General features: G+C 35.7%; 1 protein-coding gene across 3 annotated transcripts in view; it reads right to left on the bottom strand.

Moving 5' to 3' along the window:
• Positions 1 to 473: 473 nt before the first annotated feature.
• Positions 474 to 21171, bottom strand: part of LOC136826191 (UPF0047 protein YjbQ) — a 32765-nt gene continuing 12067 nt past the window's right edge. For all 3 annotated transcript variants that reach the window (XM_067083251.1, XM_067083253.1, XM_067083252.1), the window contains 4 exons: positions 20889 to 20983; positions 19646 to 19687; positions 7259 to 7342; positions 474 to 3117 (listed from right to left, as the gene is read on the bottom strand). In XM_067083251.1, coding sequence (XP_066939352.1) covers positions 2989 to 3117; positions 7259 to 7342; positions 19646 to 19687; positions 20889 to 20983 — 350 coding nt within the window. In that variant the 3' untranslated portion in view covers positions 474 to 2988. The remainder of the gene's footprint in view (positions 3118 to 7258; positions 7343 to 19645; positions 19688 to 20888; positions 20984 to 21171) is intronic.

Genomic DNA, 21171 nt, shown 5'->3' with positions numbered 1-21171 from the left:
AAAAGAAGGTTAACTTTTGTAGTATAGGGAAGCCTGCATCATCTGCTAGTCACCTTAGTAATGGAAGCCTTTAAACACGTTAAAATCGAATGACAAGTAGACCCAGATATCACCTTAACAGCATCATTTTACTTTTACTATACCTTGCATATAAGAATGAAGTACCCCACCATAAAAATGTTAATGGGAATGTTTGAAACAAAAAATATGTATTACTAAATGTAACAGAAGATTCATAAAGACAGGGTGACCTTTCACACTCTCTATAATGAATTCAAAACTATTGCTACTTGCCAAAGTGCCAAATTACCTCAATAAAAAACGATAAAAAAGATAAATTGAAAGATAACCAGTACACAGATTCACCGTTAATATAAAAATTCAAACCCCGTAACACTGCCTTATAATCATGCAAGCTGCACTAAATATTAAAAGCATGAATGACATTTTGAGAAAGAGACTAATAATGAACCTTTGTTTTTTTTTTAAGTACAACACAAAATGAAAACAAACTTATCACTACCAAACTTTTCCTCCTCAGGAGTTTTTTTTCTTTTTTCCTTTTTTTACACTGGAATGAAAATGAGTCGCTAAAGAGGCTGTGATTACAAAGGTGGTGTGGTCTCTCTAAGGCGGTTTCGGATTACTGAAGTGCATTGTAGACCATGTAATAGGGGAAAGAGGGGCATGGCTGGGATAAAGTGCTAAACTAACGATAACTATTTGACTGGTACAGGTGTTGCGAGAAACTTGAGAGGGAGAGAGAGAGAATATTACAATCCTCAAGTAATTCAATTGTCTAAGAGTATGTACTGAAAGTACTAAAAAGAAATGCCATATCAACAATTATAAGCAAAGGAATCTTGGATGTGAAACCAATCATTTTAGGAGGAAGTGAGAAACAATCTGAATGCGTTACATACGGGTTCTTATTTTGTAAAACACAGGTAGTCATTTGGGGTCACTTTACGAGTGGTGAGCAGCCCTTTATCAGACGTGAATTTGTACAAGCTCCTTTGATTTTTCTAAGCAAGTGGTCTTCACTTTGTAATCTCCAGCTCTTTAGCATACAAAGGGAAAAATCATTTAGTTTATCACGTTAGGTACAATATTCACAAAAAACATTAATAACTGTCATAAACATATGATACAAGCATAAATAGAAATATAATACAATTAGCTCATTTAAATAAACTTGCATAAAAACTTCATAACAACGAATCTTTTTCAAAACTTTATACATGTAAGGCTCGTTGGTTGCTGTGCATTTCTGTCTGTTGCTACTCGGATAACTTTGCATTGATCCCTCCATAATTCTGTATACTCAGAAGTAATATTTCTTTGAAATTTGAACTCTCATTTTTTAAGTAAAGAATCTCTCTTTTCCATTCAACAGTCTGCAAAGACTCATCTCCAGCAATATCTTATTTTTCATTTTCTTCTCACACGGAACGTCAAAAGCACTTTGCTACAACTGATTCCCTTTTTTTATGGCAGTGAATCTAATGAATGGCAAACAATGAACTAGTTTCTTACATGTGAGGTTCTTTCGTTGAAGTTCAAAAGTCTTTGAAAACGGGTGAATTAAACCTATAAATCTATAAAGCCATCCGTGACCATCTGAGTGCCGTATTGTAATAATAAAAGGCCCTAGTGTTCCTACCTATGGCAATATGGAGCTGACCATAAAGGACTCATGCCATGCAGATGACTTGATCGAGCCTTGAACTTCATGAAGAGCTATTGTGTACCGCGATGTACACTTCTAGTATGCGTGAAAATTTTGAGAGTTTACAAACTCCGCTAAAATGCCATTATCTATACGATACGAAATAATAGACTACAAGCTCAAAATAGGCGATCAAGTCAGCTGTAAGGGTTACCCATCTCCAGTATGCCAGATACCCAAACATTCCTCTGCAACACCCACAAGGAGGGGGAGAACAACAAGTGCTAGCAAACTGGGCGGATGTCGTCCAATCACCTACCACCAATGACAACGCCAGCTTCATCCAAGACACCGTTTACTCCATTTGCATACAGTTGGAAATAATAAACTATGGAAAGACATCTTGAAAAAAGTCCCATATACTGTATGTCAATCAGATCACACTTTGACTGGTGACGGTGCCCGAGGTCATCGTAGCAATGACACGGCAAGCACCGGGAACTGCTGGTCCTGCTGATATGCTGGGTGTTTCCACCCCTGGGGTAACGCACCCACTGGGAGTTTCTTATTTTACTTCAAGTATTTGTTAATAGTCTCTGGGTCCTCTTTGAGAGCATCACACATCAATTCACTGAACCCACTCCTGGACTCCCAAGAAAGATTTACTTGGTGCTAGACATGAACTTGCAAGTACACGTCTATTGTTTCAAAAAAGTATGAAAAATCACAACAAAAAAGCTGTGGTTCAAGTGTCAAAATATCCTTCACTGAAGAATAATTGTTCACCAATATTAAAACCTTGACTTGGTTTGTACCAGTGTGTACTTTGACTGGCCCGGCAACTGACCCCTTGACCCCAACCTCACGCCCAAAGGCAGGCAATGGCAGACCTCTGCATTGCCTGTGAGTACAATACCAGTTGTAACTGTGTATCAAGATGCAAAACAAATAGTTAAGAAGCATAAACCAAAAACAAAACATATGCACAATTATTAAACATTCAAAAACTATAAGAACTGGAAATGTTAAACTATCACTAAGTCAGGATTTACAGAAAGAACATTATACAGTATGGTACTTAAACACTTCAAAATCATAACAAAACCAACTAAGTAAGATTACCCTTGACATAAACATGGCAAAATAACCATAATAATGGCACATTCACAACAAAGGGGCGGAGGAGGAGCCGCAGCAGGAGATAGAAGGCTGGCAGCCAATCCTTGATGGGGATAGGCCACTGACACAGGGTTCCTTTTGGCATTCCCTGCATGGCCAAGAGAACGTTAATGGCACCTCTTGGATGCCATCATGTTCCTCTAGCTGCTAGTTGACGCCATTGGAGACATGGGTGAGACGGGAGTCCTTCCGTCCCTTAGGCAGCCGTTGATAGTGGCGACTATTTTGCGAGGGCCAGCGTCATTCCGGTGCTCACATAACCAGATACCCTGTGAAAGGTCAAGTCAAGACTACAGATTATTGAATCGTCACAATGCATTATGCCTAAAATTTCACTCAACAGTAAAAATTTTATGAAAAGCTGAACAATTCATTTTAAACGCAATGGTATTCACTATACAGTAGCCTAAGCTCAATTTTACCCTAATTCTGTGTAAAGTGTAACCAACAGCCATTTCCAGTGACTCAAAAGGCACATATCTGAGCAATAAAAATACAGCACATGAAAATATACAGTATAATTTATGTGATGTTTATAAAGTGCCTACAAATATCATTTAATATCAAATACTTTACGGTATACTACTGGAATAGCTTGTTACACCCAAGGAGAATTAAAATCTATAAGTGCATCTGGCCCCACCCAAGAGGGATAGCCATGAGATCAAAGTCAACTTTTTGTTATTGTAGCTAAACCAAGGGCTCAGTTCCAATCCTGGCCAGGGCATCTAAAGTTATCAATTAAAATTCCCCTTGGAAGCAGGTTATTCCCAAGATATGATGAATTCAATATTAAATAATGTTTGCTGCTTAATATTTGTGCATTTACGAAAAAATCATGTCTATGTGACAAAAACACACACACATATGCACCTACAACTATTTCATATATTTCAATAGAAAGGAAGCTAGTCCTACTAGTCCCAAGCTTCATTTCCCTTGCGATACATAAAAGCAACTGTTAACTATTTATTAAATATGAAGATATAATAAAGAAATTACATATAAGGTAAATAGCCTTTTAATATTTGAAAACTTGCTCTTGAGCAGCACATGAAGATAGTATGTAACCAGTAAAATAAACTTTTAAATGGTAAATAAAAGAAAATACATTTGTTTGCTTTTAACAGTGAATGAGAATTCAACTAATTCACAGAAATGTAAGTGTACACCAACATGGCACTAATCGAAAATCAATTCCAACAATGTTTTTCCCAAATACTGTACTGTATGTCTTGAAACATGAGAAGAAATGTGAATTAAACCCCGGTCTATAAATACACTGTAGAACTTTAAAGAAATAAAGATATAGTCACTACATCTCCCAAAAATGTATTTAAACCCCGGTCTATAAATACACTGTAGAACTTTAAAGAAATAAAGATATAGTCACTACATCTCCCAAAAATGTATTTTTTTTTATATACTGTATTTGCATAAGCCTCAAGGGAATGTTGGCTATGTGGGGATATTTAGTCAGTTGCTCGAGATGCATTCTGAAAGTACACCCACAGCACACATGTGCCAGAACCAAGACTCATTCAAGTCTTAGTTTCAATAATAACCATTTTCTGTTTAGGTCCACCTTCCAAATAACTGAAGGTGAATCCACTCAAAATTTTATGGGGCGTTATGACTAGAGCATGCGATGGTAAAACTTGAAGAATATAGCAAACACTTTCCCATACAACTAATATCTGGAAAAGTTCTAGGCTTGAAAGAAACAAAAAGCCCATTCATGGATGGTTGGTTGACTCAATTCCTAGGAGATTAAATCTTGTAATTTATAGTAATGGAAGTTACACAAATATCACAAATACCTTATTTGATCCATATCAGACTGCAGGGCATATAAGGCTCCCTCCCTCACCAATTATTTCAGAAGGGAATGTTAAGAAAAAAATGTGTGTAACTGTAAGCATGTAATGTCATCAAGATATATAGCTACAGTATGAGGAAAAAACATGGGCAAGACATGCATGTAAGAGGGCTGGAAAAATAATTTAAATGATAATTCTAGAGAATGCTTAAATTTGCAAAATGAAAACAAAAATAAAATTTTAGGTTAAACATAAATTACTTACAAGCCTGTGTATGGATAAGTTATACAGATGACTGCGTTTTTATGTAAAGTTGATGTGTAAACACAGCCTTTTGGTTACTCGGTGTGTGTATAAATATTTATATACATCTCTCCCTATTTCTAATTATATTTCATTAATGCAGTACATTACATTGTAATTTATAGAGTAATGTAGTATTACCTACACATTTTTTTTTAGTCTGTGTATGTGTACATATACACATAAGACAAAGATAATGTGACTCGCACAGTACACTTTCTAGTAAGAAAGCTATAATACAACTATGAATTTGTTTTAATCACACCAATATTTGAACAAAGTGTACCTTTATAAATTCCTCACTGGACTATTTATCTGGACGTCCTGTTTCGCTCTAGAGCTATAGAGATTGTATGTAGTCACAACTTACTAAGCCAGGCAACATCAATTTCTCTGAATACCCGGCAACATAAACCAAGGGTACCACTGTCCTTGAAATGTTACCAATCACCCATTTTTTACAGTTTTCAAACAAAAAGTTATTTTTAGTCACGTACAAAGTTACTGCTCTCTAGTGACAATCTAAGCCATACAATTCTATATACCAATTTTTTCAAAGTAATTTGTCTTTCCTTGGCACACAAACCGAAGCCTCTTAGGTGGAGAATATCCTTCATAAGCAACGAATGAAGCTACGTAGTCTTAAGGTGGCACTAGTGAGATCAGGGGTTCAAGGCAAGTGCCCAGCATGTATTCCTTTGGGAACAAATACTGTACTGCTTGTTTGTATGTTTAGATGAAAGTGTAGCTTTGCTTTATAAATGTAACTTGGCCAATACTGGAGGATTTACCTGCTTCTCTGGTGACTTTTTCCCTTTTACCTATCATCAGTTCAGGCTACAGTTGACTCCCGGTATTCGCGGGGGATGTGTAACACAAGCCCCTGTGAATAACTAAAATCGGCGAATACTGTACTTGACACCCCTCTAAAAATGCTTATAATTGCCTATTTTGATAGTTCAAACACCAAAAACCCCTCTACAAATGCTTATACCTGAGCATTTTAATAGTTTTATCACAAAAAATGCATTCAGTCACAAAAATTATGTGAAAATACAGTAATTAGTGAATATTTCTCTATGAAAAACACCACGAATAGGTGAATCTTCTGCGAATACTGTGTATAACGCGTCCCACAGAAAAATCCACGAACAGGCAAAGCCACGAATCCGGTACTGTGAATAGGCAGGGGTCCACTGTATATACAGTGATTATATTCAACAGTAATAAAAGCCATTTTTCTTGTTGAAAGCTGATGCATACTGCTGCATTTTTTCATTACATTTGTCATACTGAATTATCAACATGTTTCCTACAATGAAGAATTTAAATTTTTGTGACACCAGTGATTGACCTTTTGTTTTTTACTTTCCCTCCCTTTTACCAAGCACCAGCTTGTAGAAGTTGTTTTGATCCAGTGAGGTGTGCATTTTCTTATGAAAAAATTAGTAAAACCAAAAATACATATAGTTCCATCATTCCTATATGTTTTACTCTTATCAAATAAAAATGACAAAATGTAATGCTTTGAAGATAACAAGTTATGTTTACAGAACGCTAAATATTGTATTCACAAGGTAAGAACGCAATTGCTATTTTGCCTAAGAAGCTACCTAGAGAAAGCCTATAGGCCAGCCTCATCCACCTTCTAGCTTGTAACATTTTCAAGCCAGTAAAGTCAGCAAATAATCCATTTGACAAAAAGCAAAACTGAACAGAACCATAGATAATACTGCGCAGTTTGATGAAAACTGTATGTTAATGTGAAAAAACTATGAGTATATATGTAAAAAGCTATATTTGCTAAGCTAGTGATAAACATGGACATAAGGATGAAAGTGATATGTAGTTGGAAGAGCACTCAATATAATAACTTTCCTGCTCTGACACTAAGTCAAGGAATGACTGTAGTTAAAACATTTTATGTGGCTTCAGTAATTGATTTAAGTATCCTCGCCACAACATGCAAGTTACATAAATAGCAATTCAATATGGACATCTTAGGTCTGTGACATTAGGTAACCTGTAGCTACCACTCAAAATGCTAATACAGACTTTACAGCCCTGGATGCTAAAAAAAATTCGACTGAACCTACATACCTAAACTGAACTTAACACACATGAACTTCTGGATATTCCGTACGGTAGAAACAGCAAATTGAATTACAGCATAAAACACATTAATAATACTTTACCCTACTAACAAATCCAGTACAGTACGATACTGATATAAAACGACAGAAAAATGGAATCCATATAATGTGTACAAGTTACAAGAACATCTCACCTGCCAAGTTCCGAGGTTTAACTTTCCCTCTGAAATTGGTAGGGTCAGAGAGGAACCGATGAAGCACGCCTTGACATGGGCCGGCTGGGTAGGTGAAGGGAGCGTGGAAAAAGCAAGAAGAGCATATCAGCATCATAGTAAGCCATGTATGTTTCCACCACCTTAAAAATAGTCATGATTATAGGCTTTCTTCTCCTTGTTTTGGGCTACAATTAACAACTAGACTTACTAATAAAAACAAAGCATCAAATGCCTGTTAAAGGCAAATGCTAAATATCTTGTCCTATCTACAAAACAGGGATCTAGTTTCAAGTACAGTAGTTCTACAACTGGCTTATTTACTACAAAATATATACAGTTACATTACAGTGAACTGAAGGGGTATAGTAGCTCGAATGTTCATATTCTGTACAATTATACTGAGATTATAGTCATTTACCAATGTAAGATGCCATTCAAGGAAACATTATCATCATTACAAATCAAGAACAAGATGATTTACCCCTTGGAATGAAAGTCACATAAAGTACTCACACACACACACACACACACACACATACACTTCCAAAGAATATTGCATCTTTAATAACAATCATTGTCAATTTTGGCAATATAAAACGAAAACACAACAGTGCCACGTAATTCCAGTCTGAGAATATGCCACAAGCTATTGCTTAAGATTTATACCGGCTGAAAAAGCTATGGCACATTCTTCATATCTAAAATGTACTTCTTTATACACAAGCAAGAATAGCCATATATACACTGAATATCAGTACAGTACTTTAGAGTTCCAAACCCAGAGGTTTAAGCACAACTTACATTTCTCAAAGCACTTTGGAAAATCTGAAGAATATAAACTAAAAAAAAGATCACAGGAAAATGTTATGCTTTTCACAGCATTACTAACACGCACTCAGGTGAGACCATCCAAATTTAATACCTTAGATGATCATGAAGTACCAATATAATTTTTCATGTGAAGTCATTGTATGGACAATTAAAGGTCATTATCTGGCAAAATAAATGAATTTTGTGAACTAGCCCATCATTTACAATTGGCCCTGTTCATTATCTTCAAATATTCCAAGACTCTCCACTTGTAAGCCAAGTTGCTGAAGGAGTAAAACTTCAAAACAGTGAAGTTCTTGCCCCCTTGCACGACTCCTCTCATCCAGCCCATGGGCCAGCAGGTCATCTCTAACTTCAAAACACTCTGCACCAAAGCATCTTTGAAGATGAAGTGACCTCCTACACAGCTGACCCTTAGAGAATTCTGAAGAACCACTTCAATATGCTCCATTGCATATGCCTCATAGACAAAGCTGGGGGGGGGGATAAATCCTACATAGCCATCAACTCTGCCTAGAGGAAAATGTGGCCAGATGTTGTAGCAGACATATAGATTTTGAAGGCTTTGAGGCTAACCCTAACGTGGAAGACTTTGTCTGGGGAAGTCAATGGGCCTGGAAGTCAATTATATTCGTTTGAAGGCTTTAACGGAGGAGCACTGAGAGAAACTCCACAGAATAACTGCAGAACCTTCAGAAAGAGCAGCAACAGACAGGCTCAGGAATAGTTTTCAGAGGAGGAAGAGGGAGGAAGGATGTCCCTGGTTCTCTCATAAAAGAAATGTAAGCAGATTGGGGGAAGAGCATAGTTGTTTTTAAAAATATTAGCCTGACAAACGTGAAGAAAACCATAAATCTGCTGACAACAATGCCATGTCTCACTTGAGGAACATTTTAAAATGCAGGCAAAAACAAACATTAATGGAAGGGTTATAGTTAGACAGTAACCCAGCAAGTCTCAAGAAATAAGCAGTTGAGAGATAAAAGAGAAAGAAACTGTTACTGGCAGTTTTTATAGAAGGGACTCCCTTTCCAAAACAAACGTTACGTGACTTAGACTTCCACTTATCTGCTTTATATGATAAATGTTCCGACTATACTTTTTATCACTTATAAGTTATAAGAGACTTAGCTCCGCATGTATGTGCGTCCGTTTGTAAGTACTGTATTCTACATTCTCAAAATTTTCAACAACATATTCTACCACCTACGTGGATGTCTGAATCCTAACTTTTATCCAACCCATAATGCCACAAAGGTGATGCTGAACCATTCTATTTTTTAATTTGTGAAACTTTCCATTAGAGAGACATGGACACCTTACAAACTGAACTGTTTTTGTCGTGCCTTAAAAGCACTCATGTTCTTTAAAGTATGTGAGTAAAGAAAATTACTCCCGCTAATTTCAAGACAGGAATATAAAAATTATTTCAATTCTAGCTCCAGTTAAACTAGAAAGGAGATGTCAATCGGACATGTATGATCTTGGGTGTTTTGTGCAACTACTCTAGCTTGGCTTAAATATAACAGCTTCTTAACATGATCATAAAAGTTCATACAAAGTAATAATACAAAACTTGACCATATTCTTCAAGCAAATCCTAGCAATAGGCATGGCTTCTTGCACAGCTATACCATCAGTGAAAAGTCACCATGGAAGCCAATAATTTACTGTTTTTGGCATATGTACCAAAGAACATTAATAATCAATGAACTTTCCTTACATCCAATATGACACTGTTTGTTATTAAATCACTATTACATATAAACTTATATACAAGTAATATATCTGTAACATCTACTGACAATTTGCACACATTCACACAATACGATTTTGAATTTACCAAAGTACTTATGCAGTACACAAAACTGGGGGAAAACTCATAAAAATTATACTTACAATATATTTTTTTTTAAGTTTTTCACCTCTACAATCATTTCCTAAATGGTAACTATCTACAGAACTACAAAACTGCACTATACAAAAGTATTTTCCTTTTTAAAAGCAATCACTAATAGGGGGGCTACATTTCACCAATTCCTTCTTATATTTGGAAAGAAAAACAATCACTGCTACAATGCAAATTCTCCACCAACGAACTGCTATGAACTTTCAACAACAAAAAAAGTCCTAGCACAATTTGGCATTAATAAGAGAAAAATGTGCAATTTTTTAATATGATTATGTGAGTATCTGAACAGTTCCAGACATTGATAAGTCACAACTACGATATAATAACCTTCACTAAACACCGAACAGCAGAACAGTGGGAGGTCAAAGAAACATCGATAATGGGATGTCTCAAAAACCTGAAAAAAATTTTTAAGATACTGATATACCTGTAAAATCCACAGGAGTATAAATGTCTCTTTCTGTTGAAAATTCTTACAAACTAAACCCTTGGGAGGTTTTGTAGCGGCAATAAAACTGTACTGTGTAAGGCCATGTAAAATGTGAAGTACACTTATTAATTTATGTGGGATGATTAATAAGAAATTCTACAGAGGTCTATGAACACATACTTTGTAAAGCGTACATACTACTGCACAAATTAAATCCCTAAATTTTCAATAAAAATTGAGAAAAGTATAATCATAAGAGCCATGAAATGTACTTGTGTATATGAGAAAGCAGCAAATGTCATTTGCCTAGATAATACAGCCCTATATATGAATGATAACACTAAATCACTATAGGCAGTCACCAGTTATCGGTGATCCGATTTTTAGGCACCTGTCTAGCAACGAAAATCTGCGATTTTTTGGCGCCGATATCTGCTGATTTCCACTTATCAGCGCTGATAACCGTGTATTGGCACTGAAAGATACCTAACAGAGGTGCCAATAACCGAAAATCGTCAAAAAAGCGCCGAAATCACTGATTTTCGGCGATCCTTGATTTTCGCTTATCGTCACGCTGTCGGAACGGATCCCCCACCAATAACCAGGGACTGCCTGTAGTCATATGCAAGAAATGGATTCCCAATCATCTATATATTCACTGGGTATAATCATTAAAATCCAACAGGTCTCATGACAAACAGGTATATATGTTAGTTTAAATTAGCCTATGGTCTTTCCATATCAAGTTCAGACACCACAGACAACCCACTCTGAAAAGGCTAAAAACGCTTATAACCGACTATTTTGACAGTTTTATCATAAAAAATGCATTTAGTCATAAAAATTATATGAAATTACAGTAATTAAGTTTATATATTTCTCTATTGAAAATACCGCAAATAGGCAAATTTTCTGCGAACAACTTGAGGATAAGTTCCACAGAAAAATCCGCGAATCAGTGAATCCGTGAATAGGCAGATGATTAACCCTTAATAATGGACGGATCTCCTCATGAGAGGATCTAAAACAGGTTTTGGATGGTGGACGGATCCCCTCTGAGGAGTATTAACATTACGAGCTATACGATTTGGCAGTATTGAAAGGGAAGTTTCCATCACTTCAGTGGCCCATAAATGAATAGTGGCAACTAAAGAATTCAGCTCAGCTCAGTTGTGGGCGTCTCAGGCAGATCAGCATTGTTCCTGACTTGAAGGGGGAATGTCTTGCTCCTCTCTCTCCCATGACATCTTTTTATTTATTTCCTCATAAATATACCCAGGGTTTCCTGTTGGTTTTAGCTCTTATCTTTTATGATATGACGTCAGTTATAGTTGTAATTTTGCAAAGAAATATTAGAAAAAACATGTATACCTCCAAAAAAGTTACTGCATCTCCCGATCTCAGTAAATTTACGTAAATACTTTACAACAAATACACTCAGAACTTTGTTACTGATTTTAGTTCTTATCTGTTATGATACTGTGTGAGCTGTAATTACGATTTTACAAAAAACAAAATATATTGTTAGACAATACATGTATAACTTGGTAAAATTTATGATTGTTTTGTAAGAGACCCCACACAGGGTTGTATATACTGTAGTTACTTTCAACTTCCCCTAGAAGGTAGGGAAAACTTTTAGAATTTTTTTCTTACATCATGTGCATTTGCATATCTTCCACTTTCCATTGATATGTTTTTTTTTAAATTGGCCAACATTAAACTTTGCCCGGTCTGGGGGGTTGCACGATATTTAATTAGCCCATCCCTCAAGGATTAATGTTCAGTATCACTTTCCCAGTTCTTACTAACAAGTCTGCTGGTCTATTTAACCATAAATTATTTGAGAAGGCTACAAATAACCTGATCTGCATCTTTCAATAGTAATTCCAGTCGAAAGGATTTTAGCAATCCCTTTTTCACTTAGAGAACGATCAAATACATACTTGAAAGCATCTGGTAAAATATTGTACAATACCACAGGATAAAAAACCCTTTAAGTTCTACACAAAGGAATACAAAACACCCATAAATCCTATCTTCATCAAATGATGCTTGTAATTACTTTTATGTAGCCAGCCATACACTGAGTTTTAATCTATCATGAGATCAGTCTGAGAAGGCTTGTTGCTTATGTCTATACCATGAATTCTATGAAGTCTCTGTATCTTTTATACATAAGTAAAAGCACATCTATGGAAAATAAAATGAGGAGCCAGCAACCTTACATCTAACAGACAAGTAATTAGCATAAACCCTAACTAGACTTTCAATGATAAAACAACACAATTAGAGAACAACTCAGAACAATGACCATTCTCCTTACAATGTAAAATAAACTGACATCAGACTAAAAGCTACATTACTTTATTACAGGACATTCCACCAACTGCTGCTGCAGCAAGAACCTCTAAATTACAATACCCTAGGAAAGTGTCAGAGAATACACAAGCTGATCATTTGTATGGGTCTTGCATAATGAAAATTACAAAAATTAAATAATGGTATATTTTTCTTTGAACCGTATTTAGTTTTTCAAGATTCTACTGCTCTATGCAAAACAGTCTTCCAAATAATACTGGCTATAAGGCTACATAACTGTTAAGGAAATTCAAATTACTGATAAATATTATCTATGCTACTCTGAAAACACAGTACAAAATTTCAGATGGCTAACTGCAAAATCAAAGCAATTCTATCATGTTTTCCAACCATTTCAATGAAATATGACCACAATCTGTAATATTACTAAAGTGTATTTCTATTAGCTGAACGAGTAATTTTTTTGTAAGTAAAATAAATTTTTCACACAAACCAAACTTTCTTAACTGCCCCAATACATGGTCCACAAATTTCCATCGATATGCTATCTTCCTTTAAAGAAAGTATTGAAGAGGCCAAGGCTGGCACATGCATCCTCTAACCAACAAGTAGATCAACAGACAATACAGTAATCACTTCTCTTGCAATCAGGGACTACAAATTAGAAATAGTAGGTTTGAATAGAAAAAGACACTTTTTGATATATTATAAATACCCAAATCGCAACTTAGGTAGGAGTAACTGAATTGCACACCTAGAGTCCCAGTGAGTGAGTAAATGCCTTGGGTTTTCAAAGTCTGGGCTTTGAAAACTGGGCCAGGGGATATCAGTTGAAGGTAGCAGAAAAATAACTTGAAAATCTTCACCTCCTAAAATGTCATACAGTAATGTGAAAGATGAGGAAGATGGTGAATATCTTTGATCCTGATCTCCTACCAGTCTGCTACCATTTTCTTTAACAAAAAATGGCATGTTGGGGGAAATTCATGGCCCATGATTTCTGGCAAATATAAACAGAGGGTTTGTTATGAAACTATTTAATTCTGTATGTTACCCTAAAAACAGAACTTAAGTATACAGGCAGTCCTCGGTTATTGGCAGGGGTTCTGTTCTGGGGGGTGTGATGATAACCGAAAACCGCCACTAACTGAAAATCGGCGATTTCCTGCAGTTTTACGGCGATTTTCGGGCTTATCGGCGCCGAAAAGTGCCGATTTTCTGTTATTGGCGCCTCTGTTAGGTATGTATTGGTGCCGATAAGTGGAAATCGGCGATTTTCGGCACCGAAAATTGCCGATTTTCGTCACTAAACAAGTGCCATTAACTGAGCCCGCCGTTAACCGGGGACTGCCTGTACTAGGAACACTGTACACTACTCTAGGACTACTGAAAGAGATAAAGAGAGAGATTACAATTTCAAATATACAGTGTAGAGTAAAACATTTCTTAACTACTGCAGAGTAAAGTGTATTCTTATCCAAGTTAAAAAATACAATATCTGATTATAATGTAAACAGCCATAACTACATGTATAATAGTATAAAAATTCACCCAAACAAAAAAGTAGTGCAGCAATAAAGTCAGTCTACACATAGGATATATCAAAATTTAAAATTCTCTAAACTTTTCTCGTAAACCTCTACGAGATACATTTCAATGCAGCGACTTAATCTTTAATGAGACACAGGCAGTCATAAAAATGATATCATGAGATCGCAGTGATTTTATTACTAAGATAGGCCATATGAAAATTAATATTCAGACAATCCGTTTGTACTGTTATGGCTGAAAACATTCAACAGCTACAAATCAATGGGACAGGCTCATGTTTTAGCACAGAACAGAGTAATGCTTGGATTTCATTAACTCTAGCAACTGTTCAACTTCAAAAGCATTTAGCCACATGAAGGTACTGAACAGCCAAGAAAACAGTAACATTTCAACGAAAATATGTTGAATTAACAGCATTTCTCAAAGTAGTAGTAAAAGGCAATATTTTACAAATTTTATCCTACAACAATACACCTATAATTAACGAACCCGACTTCAAGGTGAAACTATCAACAAAAATATTTTAAAATTTTGATCAGAACTATAACTTTCAGCTTACAAATACTGTCATGAATTTCCTTTACAATATATAAACAGATTTCATCGAAATATTCTTCACAGAAACCAATTTAACTAACAAGGCTGATATTCATCACAAGTATTCATGGCTGCCTTGTAAATGATGAACTCTAAGTTCCAATAATACTACTGAAAAGCCTCTGTCATAGACATAGCATGCAGTGTAAAAAGAACCTTTATTATTCAATCATTTACATAAAGCTCATCAACATAAAATTTATTAAACATGCTTCAATATAGTGTTCTTATAATAAAACAAGCTGATTTTCAATTAGCAAAATTACAATCTAAATGGTTCTTTAAATTTTTTATTTACATGGATATATAGTTCACAACTGCTCAAAACCATGAGGAAAGACCAAATCTGACTTTTGTGCAATTCTGTGGACCAAAATTCTTACATAACTTGAAGACTGTACTGAATAGCCTCTATCATAGTGAAGCACACTTGAGCAACATCCTGCAAAATCAGGCATCTGACATAGTTTTAATTGTGTCATAAAAAACCCTGTAATCATGATCAGTCCTGCGAAAAGCTGAAAGATGATAAGTCTCACTCCAGCTGCCTAGCTCACGTTCATTGTTCATTATCAATGCCTCTCATTCTTCTGTTCCTAACACATTTCTTTGTAAAAGGGGATGGGGAGGAGGACACTGAAGACTTCTTTTAGTGGGTATGCATAAAACTAGTTTTACTACAAAACCATAGTTTCATGTAATTAGCCTGAATTGCAATTTTGGAGGGACAATGAAGCAGAAGAGCCTCTGAACAGATTGAGGGCCCATATGCACAAAGTCCAATTCTTGTAAAAGGAACTTGGAGCCAAAGACCACCTCAGCAATCCAGATATCTTCCATAAGTAATGGGTGCTACTGGGAATGTAATCCCTAACAGTACACATGTAAAGGCAGGTGCTTTAAGAAAATCACACCTCCATATACCCTGAGAGGTAGTGGGAATTTTTTATATTTATCATATCAGGAATGCAACCTCTCAATTTTTATCTACATCAAGAATTTAATTTTCTAAAAGGAAATATTTTATAGCTTTCTCTTCGGCTTAAAAGTACTATTATAATCAGAGCTCTTATCCTCAGAAGCCATTATTACAGCAAATAAAGGCTTTCTACTGAAAAAGATACTGATAAACTGGCAATGAATATGAATAGCAAGAATGCTAGAGGGAGATTGGGGGAACAGGCAACATGTACTTGCTTGCAACAGGGAATGGAAACTTGTTAGATGTTTACTAAACTCCTGGATGGAAACATGAATTATTAATTCTACCTCTGGAATTTTCCTTTTTTTTTTTCTTTTCCTTTTGGAGGGGGAGGGGGGAGCTGTGAAAACTGCAGAAAAAACCACATATGTCATACCTGTAGGTGAGGGGAACTAGAATAATAATAATAATAATAATAATAATAATAATAATAATAATAATAATAATAATAATAATAATAATAATAATAATAATAATAATAATCTCAAGACCTTATGAGTTAGAAGACAAGCTGGGCTGAATGGCTAAATCTCAAGTTTACCATATCTTTCATTTAACTGTTCATCATTTAAACGTGTAGGTAATCAACTCTATGAAAAATTACATACACAGACAATTTTATGCAGCAAAATTTACAAAACTGGATTTACAGAACTTGCAAACTGTCTGTATCCACATCAACAATTCTGTAAATGTGATGAGTGTCCAATAACAAAACTTCACAGCTCAGTGTAGTGTAAATTCTATGAAAATACAAGGCTATGTATGATCTGTGTATGCACCTCCCTTCTCTTAACATGCCTGGCTTCGAAGAGTTCTCTCTGCCTTTCTTCTCATCACTATGAATTTACATCAGCAGGTCTTCTGCATGTAGTACTGAGGACAACTTTTTTGAGCCTAGGTAACAGAACATATAGACTGCTACAAAACTGGATGTCAAAGCATTTTGAAAAAACAAAGTGACAAGGAATCTTTTCTTACTTTAAGCTGTCTCAACTGTGAGGGACATTTCTGCCCTTGTTAAGGCCTGACTACTATCTTGGCAATAGGAAAAGCTAATAACTGTAAACAAGTCTCCCAGTCCACCCTAAGCTTCCTTCAAAAATAAAAACGAGGAACCTGTATGATTCTTAATTATCTTTTTTCTAATTCATGATGGGAATAATTTTCTAGCCTCACACACTTCTCTTCTAGACCCTTCCTGGCCCATAGTGCAGACCTGTGCTATATTTAAGGGTCTTGGCAGGGCAAGTGCATCCAAGGCCAAAGTGATCTAAAAAATAACTGTATTTTCTCGCCAATATGATGTACCTTTTTTCACGTATAAGAAATACTGTACAATGATAGGACTGCATCACCGATTGGAGACCAAACCCTAAAAGACAGATGCTTATAGTTAAAAGACTGAGCCCCTGAAAAGGCAGATCCTTACTACTACCACTGGGGGTTGAGCACTGTTGGCTATAGTGCACCTAACAGATTAAATCAGTTTGCGTTACTATTGACATTTATACAGTAATTCAATGAAAATTGTATGCAAAATAACGGACAGGCTTATGGCTGATTCACAAACTTCTTGACATTTTAACATACTGTACCTCCATCCCCCCCCCACCCCCCCGGACCATAACTACAATATTGGTTCACTTTTGTATTACACCCATCCCTATGGACTTTCTTTCTTCACAACATTTTGCATTGAAAACAATACTAATAAATCTCCAAACCAATTAATCATTTTATGAATCTATAAAACATCTGGCAGTAATGAATGCTGAGGTTGGAAATGAGTTGCACTCACCCACATATTCAAAGTTTAATAGTACTGTAAATACTTTTGTTGTCCTGTAGGCTTGCATATGGATTTACTGTAAAAGGCCTGCAATCAAAAAAATTTACATTATAAGACTTTGAAGAAATGGATGAAACCTATATAGAGTACTGAAATATAATTCCTTAAACGGTTAGCACCTATACAAACAAAGTATCATCAAGAAATGCTTTATATTCTGATGGGTTATGGTACACTAGCTAAAACTGGTCTAAACTTGAAGGTTATGGGTTAATACCGAAGATATGCCAGAAATAAAAAATATCCCCTTTTGTAGACTGCATATTGTTCTAAGAAAAAAATTAAAAACCCTAAAATACCTTCAATCAATACATGAAATTTACTGAAATCCTTTCTTCTGCAAAAGTGGCCATGCAAAATAGACTTGCATTCTTTAGTTCTGTAAATATGGCACTAACCCTATTCTGAGCCTCAATCTTCCAACAACTGGGAGTGAGCAAAAACTGGCAACAGTACACCACTGTTACTAAAAATACTAACTTAACTCTTCACACCATTACTGCCTACCAGAAGAGAAGTCACTTCTCATCCGACTCCACCATCCAAAACACTAAGTCTAACAGATCCTCAATCATTTGTAGCAAAGATAAGAATTCTAGAAAAGGATCTTCACCATATTTCTGCTACACTTGCCTCTCAATAAATTGCAAAATCAAGAACTGGAGCATAATTATGACAGCAATAACCTTAAAGACTACTCACATCAAAACCTTGACACTAACAGCAGAAGTGATCAAATCTTTAGCAGGAGAAAGTCTGAATATGTGGTGTCCAAGATCTAAAGAAAAAAAAAAAAAAAAAAAAAAAGACAGCAGTTTAAGGACCCTACCTCCTGCTACGATGATGTATGGCTAATAATTCAGTCAAGAAATCAAGAATTGTAAATAATGCTGATTTAGTCTCCTCAAGGTCTCACTCAATTCCACCAGCATCTTAAGCTAAGCAAGACAGTTTGCAAATGAATTCATTTATAAATTTTTACAGTGCAACAGAAATGGCACTGTATGGTCCTGACAGTGTAACTTATCTGCAGAGATTTTAAAGATAAAGTATTCTAAGTTTTTCTCATTCACTATACCTTAAAAAGGTTCCTCACACTGCATAAAAGTGAAAAAAATACTTTCAAGTTTACACAGTTTTCCATTTAAGGCACTGTACTACAAAGCAAATAAAAAAGTGAATACAGGAATATGAATTAAATCTTTTTATTCACAGGAATATGAATTAAATCTTTTTTGCCACGGTAAAAAGTGATGTTATAAGAAAAAAGACTGCACATATCAACTTTATTCCCTCCATTCCAAAAGCTACCAATTCGGTAACCTTAACACTTTGTAAATGCTATTAAATTCAACATAAAATGTTACTGTGCTACAGCAAACTTCTAAAAACTTCCAAGCCAGCACCTGGGCAAATACTGTACTACAAAACGAAAAGTGCATGAAGTCCCGTAGGGCCCCACTAAAAAACATCAATGAAATCAAAAGGAAATGAGGTAATTTTCTGTCTTCGTTAACTAGCACCAGCTTTGCACAGCTAATGCAACATGTTCTACTTGTATTACTGTACCTTACAGCTGTCCCGAGTGGTGTGCTTGAAGACGAATGTGAATTTCTCAGCAAATATCCTTAGAGGGATAACACACTACTGTACACATTAGAAACAACAAGTACACTTGGAAAAATTGCATCAAAAATTTCTTTTTTATATACTTCGTGGATGAATGTCCAGGAAAAAATGGAAAGCGTTTACGAAGGCTTTGGTGTTAAAATGTAGCCCCCTTTTTTAGCCTTGCAAATACCTAAGAGGATTTAAAAAAAAAGTTGTTAAAAAAAACACTCGTCACTAATATTCTGATGATGATGCGCAAAATTGAAAAAACAATTTACCATATCATCGGGGCCTTCACAGGAATGTCGATAAGGCATCCCCTGGAAGAAAAAATGGAAATCTATGTTAAAAAAAAGAAATAAAAACAAAAGACTAAGTTGGGTGGCTGTGGTGGTTGTTGTTTTTGTTGTGGAGGACTGTAGATGGATGGGGGGGGGGGATGGGTAGGGGCAGGAGAGACTGCTTTCTAATGTAAAAGGGGATTTACTCTGAACTTAAAGAAAATAACAAAAAAAGATAATGAGGTTGTCAAGGTTCATTCTGTATTTGCACTCTGCATAACAAAAGAGAAACAATTAAAAGAAATCAAATGTCAAAAGTAGTACGGGTACAGATCAAGAAACCAAACCGAACCGATGTCTGTACAGTTGTCCATGCAATATACTACTCTAGACAAGTAGCAGAACATTCAAAAGCACAACAGAAAACTAAATCTGGATCTGTTATGTTTTTATCAGATAGGACTTTAACCATGAACAGCAGTTCTCCAGGATATGTAAATTTCCTACTGTGATTCGAGCTGAGCACAGAACACAGGAAGTGACATTGCTGTTAAAAAAAAAATCACCCGACTCGGCTTTGCTAGACATGTCCATGCTACCGTAAAGTTTTAAAAAGTAATTATATCAATAAATATCAAGATTCAAAGTATATTATTATAAACAATATTTTCCTTCACAGAAAGGCACTGAAAAGGACAATGGGGCTCCAAGACACTGTCACTCCTGCGTTCTACTGGCCATCCAAACTCTAAAAATAATGATGAAATGCTTGAGAGTATCTCCTATGCAGACTTTTCTGAGCTAACGACTCTAAAAGGATAATCGAGTCTATTGAAAAATAGTAGTAAGATTCTTGTTTAAGTACAATAACAAGCTTGTGACTAGCAGATTCTACCCTAGGATAATGCAACTTCCACAATATCTGCAAGTTGCTCTGCAATCAGGACTACTATATTCTCGGCACTTTCACAACCTCAGTCAACATCAGTCTAAAACCTTGAACAATCTCTGCAACGAGTAAATTTCAAGACATCAGAACATTTTACTGTCTTCACTAAATGCTACTGTTATGGTCAGTTACTATGAAGCAAAACCGAAAAAACTTGATTTTAATCCTTTTACCAAGAGACTTCCAGAAATGAAATTCACAGTAAACTTTGGAAAGGCTGACTGAGGTGGAAAAGCTGTGTCAATATTGCTTGAAGTAACCTACAACAGAGGAAAGCATTCAACCACATACCTCAGGCACTATTTTATTGAGCATCATCTCCATATCATCCCTAACATATGGGTCCCAGTTTTCATTCAGCGCTAAACTGGCGGATGTGTGAAGAACTGGAATGACATACCAGGATTAAAGACGTGGCAAGCTATTATAGTAATAAAACATCTAAAAAATAAGGCATACATGATCACTGGGAATGTGAACAAACACATAAGAAGGCATGTGGTGCTGGCGTCATCACATTAAATCCATTAAGCCAAAATACAATGTTTAGAGTTTCATGTACTTAAAATATATT

This window comes from Macrobrachium rosenbergii, chromosome 40 (assembly GCF_040412425.1).
Source record: "Macrobrachium rosenbergii isolate ZJJX-2024 chromosome 40, ASM4041242v1, whole genome shotgun sequence".
Classification (NCBI taxonomy): Eukaryota; Metazoa; Arthropoda; class Malacostraca; order Decapoda; family Palaemonidae; genus Macrobrachium; species Macrobrachium rosenbergii.
Note: the sequence above shows the minus strand (reverse complement) of the source record. Positions and strands in the feature narration are given on the sequence as shown.